General features: G+C 38.7%; 1 protein-coding gene across 1 annotated transcript; it reads left to right on the top strand.

The window, feature by feature from the left end:
• The first annotated feature begins 5,275 nt into the window (after positions 1-5,275).
• On the top strand, positions 5,276-8,321 carry LOC113106490 (2-oxoglutarate receptor 1-like). Its single transcript, XM_026268512.1, has 2 exons — positions 5,276-5,315; positions 7,291-8,321. The coding sequence occupies exon 2, from the start codon at positions 7,299-7,301 to the stop codon at positions 8,319-8,321; it is 1,023 nt and encodes a 340-aa protein (XP_026124297.1). The 5' UTR covers positions 5,276-5,315; positions 7,291-7,298.
• Positions 8,322-8,882: the final 561 nt, after the last annotated feature.

The raw sequence follows: 8,882 nt of genomic DNA, 5'->3' as shown, positions 1-8,882 counted from the left end.
AGGCAGGTATGGGAGGGCAATAGGGCTATCACGGACTATAAGAGTAAATCAACATCTTCCTCAGCTGATTACACCATGGCTGAGGATTTCAATTTCTTCTATGCCCGTTATGATAGGGAAAACACAGATTCTGTGTTGCACCCCCTACCCTCCATTGATCCTGCCCCAGTCCTGAGTGGCATAAAGACCAGGAAAGCAACCGGATCGGATGGTGTGATGGGTCGAGTGCTGAAAGACTGTGCTGCGGAGCGAACTTATGTTTTTACAGACATTTATAATATATCGCTGTCCACTTCATGGGTCCCTGCCTGCTTTAAGGCAGCCACAATAGTCCCAGTGCCTAAGCAGTCAAATGCCACCTATCTGAATGATTATACTCCGCAGCTTTACCAGCTGTGTCAGCTTTCTGCTCTTTTATATACAGTATGTTGCAATACGAGCAGGAACAGAGTTCTTAAACTGTTCAAGCACTATTAAGTTGGTCAACTCCTCAAATGCGGTTACATCAGATGTCATACACCAACCGTTAAATGCATTAGTGAGCTCTCTAGCAAACTCAGCATAAGCCTCATTAACTCCCCTGGACAAGGTCCTAAATTTTTGTTGGTATGCTTCCGGTACTAATTTATACGCTTTTAAGATTGCTACTTTAACAAGATTATAATCTTCACAATCTGAAGGTGAAAGTGCTGAATAAACTTCTTGAGCTCTGCCAGTAAGCATGCATTGTAAAAGCACTGTATGTTATGTTCTTTACTAGGCCAAATTCTTGCCTCAGCTATTCGTTCAAACAGTATAAAAAAGTTTCCAGACCTCGCTCATTAAATTTCGTAATTAAACGCAAATCACTAGCAGTGTCAAATGTTTGACAAGCACCCCAACCAGCATCACCCGAGCCGTTGTTTAGTCCACCTTCTCTTATTATGTCTAAACTGTATTTTTGCAGCTCAATATTAGTCTGTTCATTTCCAGTTTTTTTCACGCTGTACTTCCAATTTCACTTGCTCCTGCTAAATTTGTAACAACAATAACCATTCCTGTTTCTCAAAAGTTAAAGAGCTAACCTGAGGTTTAACCTGACCTGCAGTAGCTGGCGTTTCAAACAATATACACTGCTCTATCAGTCAGTTTATCATTTTAAGTGTTTCTCTTATGGTACTATCCTTTACTCTTCAATCTCCAGTATCAATTCCATAATATTCCGCAATTTTTAATAATTGCACTTTTAAACATGAATCAAGCAGCGATTCACAAGGAGAACTAATAAAATTGTCGGCCGGATTTGACATTTTTCCACGTTAAATATAGGCTACAAATCGACGTGTGTTTTACAAACCCCAGCAGGAGGAATAACAAATTCCCTCACCCTATCTGTAAAAAAACCCCCTAACTAACTCATCCCTAATCTTTGTGTGGTTACTGATGAGGAGTATTTAAGCACAAACTCCCACTGGTACAAAGAAAAGCAAGCAGAATTTTCTTACAAAATAACTGAATGCTGTTACGTCCTGTGGACGTATTTGTGAATTGTGCGCTCTTGGGAGAGTGATGTCACCTACTGGGCAAGTTAGGCATTGCATGTTTTCTTCTCTTGCTCTTTCTGTCTCTCTCTCCGTTATAGATCGCTAATTGGATTCCAGCTGATGTCCATCATTCATCAGTAATGAGTGAATGCTACAGAGATCCAAGGTGAATAAGACGGCAAAGAAATAATGCTGGAGAACTGACGGCTACGCGCTCACTCTTTGTCCTGATCGGTGTTATTTTGTGTATCTCAGTGGGACCAAGTGTGGTCTTTATTACCTCTTAACTTTGTGAATGAACTTGTCAATTACAAACTATGAGAGAGTGTGTGAACGTTATGGTGGGTGTGTTTATGATTCTTTTGTGTTATTTTTTTATGTAAATACCTTTGTTTGTCTTTCTTAGGAAGCGGTAGGGAGAGGGTGCCGTTTGTTTTGAATATAACATTTTGTTTATGTTTATGGTAGACAGGGAGATAGGTAAGACTCTGTCATTTATTTTCTTTCTTTTTAGTTAAGGTTATTTAGAGTTTCTGTGTTTAGTTAGAGGGTTTTTTGTTTGTTATGTTGGCCTGGCCCTCTCCTGAAGATTTGCTTCCTTTTGTTATTAATAAATTAAGTTATTTGCTTAATTTAGTGTCTGTGCTTTTCTGGATCAGGGGATTGATGTGACCACTTTTTATTTATTTACATTTTGTTACGACTTCATTTAACCCCTAGACTAACAGTGAGGTTCGTAACAATGCAAACAAATACAAAGCGCCTTCAAACCATTTTGAAAACAACATAATTTTTTCAAAAATTAAAGGACGAGCCCCCATTTGCCACGGCCGGCTCTCAAGCCGCGACAAAGAAGGAGACACCACGTTGGTTCATGATAAAAAAAAAAAAGGAATAACGTTTATTAAAGTAAGATTAAATTCGAAAAAACGGGACAAAGGCAACACTAAGAAAGAAAGCGAGCCCCGTGCAACTGAAGGGAACTGCTTAAATTTGCCAGCATCAGTTCCAACACAGGTGTAAATCCTCAGCCATCATGACGTCCCTCACCCTAACTCCATCCTGCAAAACAAAGGAAGGAAAAACAAGCAACTGACAAATATGACACAAACTGGGATAGAGACTTGTGTGTGCAGGATGCGGAGAATAATTATGGTTTGCTCACACTAGGCAATCTTAACCCCCAAAGCCTGGTTAATCTGACTAGTGTGATCGTTCCATTTAGCAGTCCCTGGCTCAGTTGGAAGAGGTGGGCAAGAGCGCCGTTCAGTTATATATAGATCAGTGAGTGTGAACACTAACCCCGTCAGAGTGCAGATCTTCTGATAGGTGCTGCATGATTGCATGAATATTCTGAGTGGCAAAAGCGATAGATGTAAAGCAATATATTGTGAGAGGGCCGTGTGTTACTGCCTCCAATACGACTCAAAATAATAAACCACAAAGTTAACAAAGTAGTCCACTGTCCTGAGCGAGAGCACTTCTCTGCTGTCTTCACATGCTATCAGAATCTTACTATTTCCCATTTATGAAGTCGTGATTACAGGCTCGTTGCATTCTTTTCTGTTAAAAATAACAGCTGACAGTCGTTTGTGAATGCTGATGCTTACCCTTAGTGATTTGATCGGGAGCGTCCCCTCATGTGACCCATGATTCTGATGTTCTGATCTGAATACCATTAAATTTAAAATTATTGTTGTAGAGTGAGGGGAAACTAAAAAGGTTGTTTATATTTACCAGTATTTTAATATACATATAAATTACATAAATTAATGTAGCCTAATTGTTTGCAGTTACAAGGTTAATGGGTGTTTTTGGAGTAAGATCAATTTCTTTTTCACAAGATTACTCCTCTCTTTGGCCAGGTTTAGTTTCTCTGTGTTGCAAACTCTAGGAGCAAGGCTGCTAAACCAGGGTGTTTTTAGGTGCGTGATATTTAAATGACAATTTTTAGAAAGCACCATGCTCATAAATAACCTTCTAAAATGAGGGAGCGATGCTTCAAGAATGTATCAACAGAGACACATTAGTTGAATGGAGCCCAAGGCAAGTACCAGGGCCTAAGGCAACTCAGAGACAGGAAAGAGGCTGACATTACATAACCCTTACCATACAGGATTTTAGAAAGTGTGCAGAGTGCTTAGCGTGCATACTTACCACTACGTGGATTTTTAGAAAGTGCGCAGAGTGCTCAGCATGCATACTTACCATAGCATGGATTTTATAGAGATTTCTAAGCATCTGCTCAGAGATGCCCAGAAGTACCAAGCCAAATGAGAATGGCAAGCTCAAAGACAATCCTCAGAGGGAGCACTGCCTGGCGATAGCACTTCACAAGAAGGGTTTCTCGCAAAAACACCACTCTTGATATGGTGTCCCAATCAGGGCAACCTGAAAAGCATAAGCACAGCAGAGGAGGTGCTCACCGAGGAACTACCCTAGAAAAGGACAGAAACACAAAGGTCCCAGAAACACTAAAACCAACAGCACATTTTGTATATTCAAAATGGATCATACTCACCCACCATGGTTTCCCACGCAGGAGCCCCGTTCAAGAAGCGAAGCCCAAAGAAACCACTAGTCTGGACCATAAGTAAGGTGGTTACTATTTAAGACACAGAGCCAACCAAAAACATCATAGGTCCAGCATAAGAAACTGCAATGCAGGCGCAGGAGGTTCCTACCTAACATCGTTCAGGTGAAGATAATGGTGGTTACAGGTGAAATAGGATGGGGAAGATGAGGGCAGATATTAAACCCCACAAAGGAGATTATTAGATGTTTAGGTATCACTCTGGTCCAGACAAGAGCGTTGGGAACGCCTGATCTGGATCACCTCCCTCAGGTCTTGCCTACTTCCCTTTGACCCGCAATTTCTCCTTGCCCTATCCGTAGGTCGGGGAGTGCAAGCCATGACACTAGCTTTATTTGCATGTCTCTAATCTTTGGACAGAGATGGGCCAAGACCCCTGGGTTGTAAGGGCTCAGACCTGGACCTTCGTGGAATGAAGGTTTTGAAGGCTGCTGAGCACACCTTCGCCTCCCTAAACTTCTCATCCACCATCTGAACGTAGGTACCAAAAAGTTTGGAAGGCAAAACCAGAGCATCGAGAAGAAAGCCCCTCTCTTAACTTAATGGGTATATTAAAACATTTTTTAAAAGTTCAGAGAACTTTCAGAAATAACATTTTTATAACTTGACGGGAATGCTAGCAAACTGTCTCAGCATTTCTCTTAGCTGGGTAAAAGCCACAAAACTATATTTTTGTATATTTTGTGAAATATTTTTGTTAGTTCAGATTCTGTTTAGGATTGATAATGTGCCAGTAAAACAGTTCAACCAGATGCATAATAAGCTTGTCAATAATTACACCACTGTCTACACGTGATTATTTGTCAAAGCTGGCATGCAAATCCAGATGACACATGGCAAAATAATCATTGCCATATTGGATGTCTTCAAATAGGTCATGATAATAATACAGCAATGATAGCTAAGGTAAAATCAATAGTAAAATATGATAACAAAGCGATGACACCTGAGAGACCCCCCCCCCCCCCCCCATATGCCCATGTGTTTACTGATACTGCCTGTGTGTTGGCGAATGCTTCACTGCTGGTATTTAGAAATTACATATGAGAATGCAAATGAAGAGATCTGAAATTGAGATTTACTAGGAACTCTTTTGTAGAAGAGGGAGGATCAGCTCAGGTGTTTCAACTGTTAACTAGATCACAGCAGTCTATTTCGCTGAGGAACCAGTGGTTGGATGCATAGCTTCAGTGCCCATTGTAAGTACTCATCACTTCTAAAATCGACTGTTAAACTTAAAGAAATTAAGCTTTTCTAGTATTTTTAAATTGTTGGCATTTTGAAATATTCTCAGAGAATATATTTTGAATAATTGGTGTAAAAGTTGATTGTTGCAATTAGCTAAATTTGGTATTATAGCCTAATACAACTTCACATTCAAGTTGAGTGAACGCAATGTTTAGCACAACCACTTCAAATTAAGTACATTAAATGATCTATACAAAGTGTGTATGTGTGTGTGTGTGTGTATGATTTGATTTTTTTAAGAAATAATCTGACCAAAAATATAAATACAATACTGATATATTACTGACAAAAATACTGTTGAAGAAAATTAAATATATATAAAAAATATTTTAATTAGAGGTGGGCATAGATTATTTTTTTTTATCTAGATTAATCTCACTGTGATTTTGAAATTAATCTAGATTAATCTAGATTAAAATGACTCATTCGAATTCTGCCGACGGCATTCAGAATATGTGTGTTAAAATAAAAATTGACAAACAGTAAGTCTTTGAGAAGGGGGTTATCAAGCTAGATGGTGCATTAGAAATGTACATCTCCTGTTTCCAAAATGCATCACAAACTGCTTGAAAAAGCTGTAAACTAATTCCACATTGCACAAGAGGGGACCCGGTGAAGGTTGTACCAGTGGGCCCTGTTTGAAATTGTCTAATTTGTATGTTCGTTTATTTTTATTTATTTGTGCTATTTACATAATGTTTAAGGTTTTTTCAAGTTTGTAGGTGTCAAGGAACAGAAACTACATAATTAAATGTAAAAAAGCACTGGATAGTCTTCAATGTAAAAATGAAATATACAATGAAACCTACATTTATTCAGACACCTTCAACATTTCTCACATTATTACAGTTTTGCTATATATATAAAAAAATATATCTGGTGTCTGAATAATTTTTGGTTTGACTGTTAAAACTACAAAGTAGTCAAGAGCAGTGAGTGATTTTCATTTTCATTTTCTTGGATTAACATTACAGCAGCCAGTAGCTAAATTAGGCGCGGTCACTTTAAGAGACGATGAACACATCCAATATAATACACATCCCATTTTTTCCTCAACTGTTTACTTTCACTTAAGAAATAACTGACTGTTTTTTCGAGCATAATTTCCAAGGTGGACATTTTGACATATATCGTATGTATTTGTTGGCACTAGAGCAAAAATAAGCAAATTCGATGTTCAAGTGTTTTGATCAAAACACTTGAAAACGCTTATTTTTAGCGTCTCGAGACGCCTTTCTCTGCGTGAACCCTGAACACCAGAACACCGCGAGTACTGAATCGGGCTCTTTCACATCTTGTTGTTTGTTTCAAACTGCGATTTGTATTTGTTTGTACCGGTGCAGGAGGGACTTTGACGAGAACTTCGCAGAAGGACTCGGTTCAGTGTCGCTGTCCGTTAGGCTGGCCTCAGCCAGTCGGTTATATAAAATATCAAGCTGAAAGTCATCATAGCTTGCTTAGTATAGACCCAGCTCCCAACCCAACTTTGAGAATAGATTAACGGCGATATTTTTTTTATCGCCCGATAAGAGTCTCGCGTTAACGCAACACGTTAACGGCGATAATGGCCCACCACTCATTTTAATTGTAAATATTTGTCTTTTTTCTATTAATATTATTATAAAAAATAAATATTCAACTGGAACAGAATTGACAGAACGGAATTTCACAAGTGTTGACATTTACTGAATAAACAGAGATTGCGTGCAGACTGCAGTGTTTGAAGTGTGTCAGTGACTTAAATGGGGTTATTGTGTGAAATCAGGTATAGCAAACCAAACCAGGTGGTGCCTAAAATCCCAGGAATTCATGTCAGAGATTAAAGCAAAGCACAAAACAAGACGAGTATCTAAACTTCCATCAGTTAGACATTTTTAGACTTTCCATGTGTGCTTTCTAATACTTTTTTCTTCATTCCTGCTGCAGGAACAACCATGAGCAACCTTTACTATGGCTCGAGAAACACTTCACTTGACAACTGCACCAACGTGGACGATCTTGTGAAACGCTACTATCTCCCCACCATGTACAGCTTAATATTCATTGTAGGTGTTGTAGGTAACATCACTGCTCTGCTTGTCTACATGGTCAAAGTTCGTCCCTGGAAGAGCAGCACCATCATCATGGTGAACCTCATCATCACTGACCTCCTCTTCATGATCTCCTTGCCTTTCTTGACCTATTACTACGTGCTTGATGACTCGTGGACGCTGGGAAACATCATGTGTCGCTTCACACGCTTAATCTTCCACTTCAACCTCTATGGCAGCATCCTCTTCCTCACCTGTATGGCTATTTTTCGGTACGTGGCGGTCGTGCACCCGTCACATGGACACAGCATCAAGCAGAAGCGTTGGGGCACATTGGCTTGCGTGCTGTGTTGGGCTGTGGTGGTTGCAGAAATAAGTCCGTTTTTTTACCATTTTGGCACAGAGGAGAACAACAACAAAACTTACTGCTTGGATTTCGCGAGTAATAATCCAAAATTCATATTGCCATATAGTTGGGTGTTGACAGTAGTTGGATATTTGGTTCCTCTAGTTGTGGTCTGTCTTTGCTATTGGCGCATCATGAAAGAACTCAAGGAGGGTCCTCATATGGGAAGCACCAAACGGGTTCGAGCAAGGCGACTCATTGTGATGATTTTGACATGCTTCATTGTGTGCTTTTTTCCTTATCATGTGCTACGAGCTTTGAGGATTTACACGAATCAAACTCCAGAAAGCAACTGCATGCTGAACCGCTGGGTTCATGCTGTCTATATTATCTCAAGGCCGATTGCTGTACTCAACATCATTTTCAATCTTCTGCTCTACACGTTGTCAGGGGATTGTTTTAAGCAAGCCTTCATGGGAATGTTCAAATGTGATTGGCTTAATTCGAAGAGTAAGGGGGTGATTAAAGTGGCTCTGATTAGCAAACCTGCAACCAACATCACATATGAGCAAAGCAGCTGAGACTTCTGCTGGTGAAATATACACTAAACAAGTGTTCGAATTGAGGGGGGTCTGCTGGTCTTTGAAATATACTAAATAAATGAGCCAAAGCCACTGTAAAATAGTTGATATATAAAGGGACATTCTACCCTAAAATGACTTTCTGTCATCAGTTACTCACCAGAAGTTGTTCCAGACCTGTAAGACTGACTTTCTTCCGCTGAATGCAAAAGAAGATATTTCAGAAGAAAAACTCAAACTTATAAAAGTTAGATATAAGATAGATTTATATATATATATATATATATATATATATATATATATATATATATATATATATATATATATATATATATATACACACATATATATATATATATATATATATATATATATATATATATAAGATATATATATATAAGATTGTTGAGACTGAATGCTCATTAAGAGTGTGTTCTTTCACTGTATGATTCAGTCCAAATTTCAAGATATGGAGGCAGAATATGTTTATATCCTTTCATATAGTTGATCAATATCACACACACAAATGTGATATAAACTTTATATAACAATAATCAATAA

Source organism: Carassius auratus, chromosome 1, assembly GCF_003368295.1.
Source record: "Carassius auratus strain Wakin chromosome 1, ASM336829v1, whole genome shotgun sequence".
In the NCBI taxonomy this organism is placed as follows: Eukaryota; Metazoa; Chordata; class Actinopteri; order Cypriniformes; family Cyprinidae; genus Carassius; species Carassius auratus.
This window is presented reverse-complemented; position numbering and strand designations above follow the sequence as displayed.

What these genes read in the sequence shown, in the direction of transcription:
- LOC113106490 (XM_026268512.1), top strand. Translation starts at nt 7,299, where the DNA reads ATGAGCAACCTTTACTATGGCTCGAGAAACACTTCACTTGACAACTGC.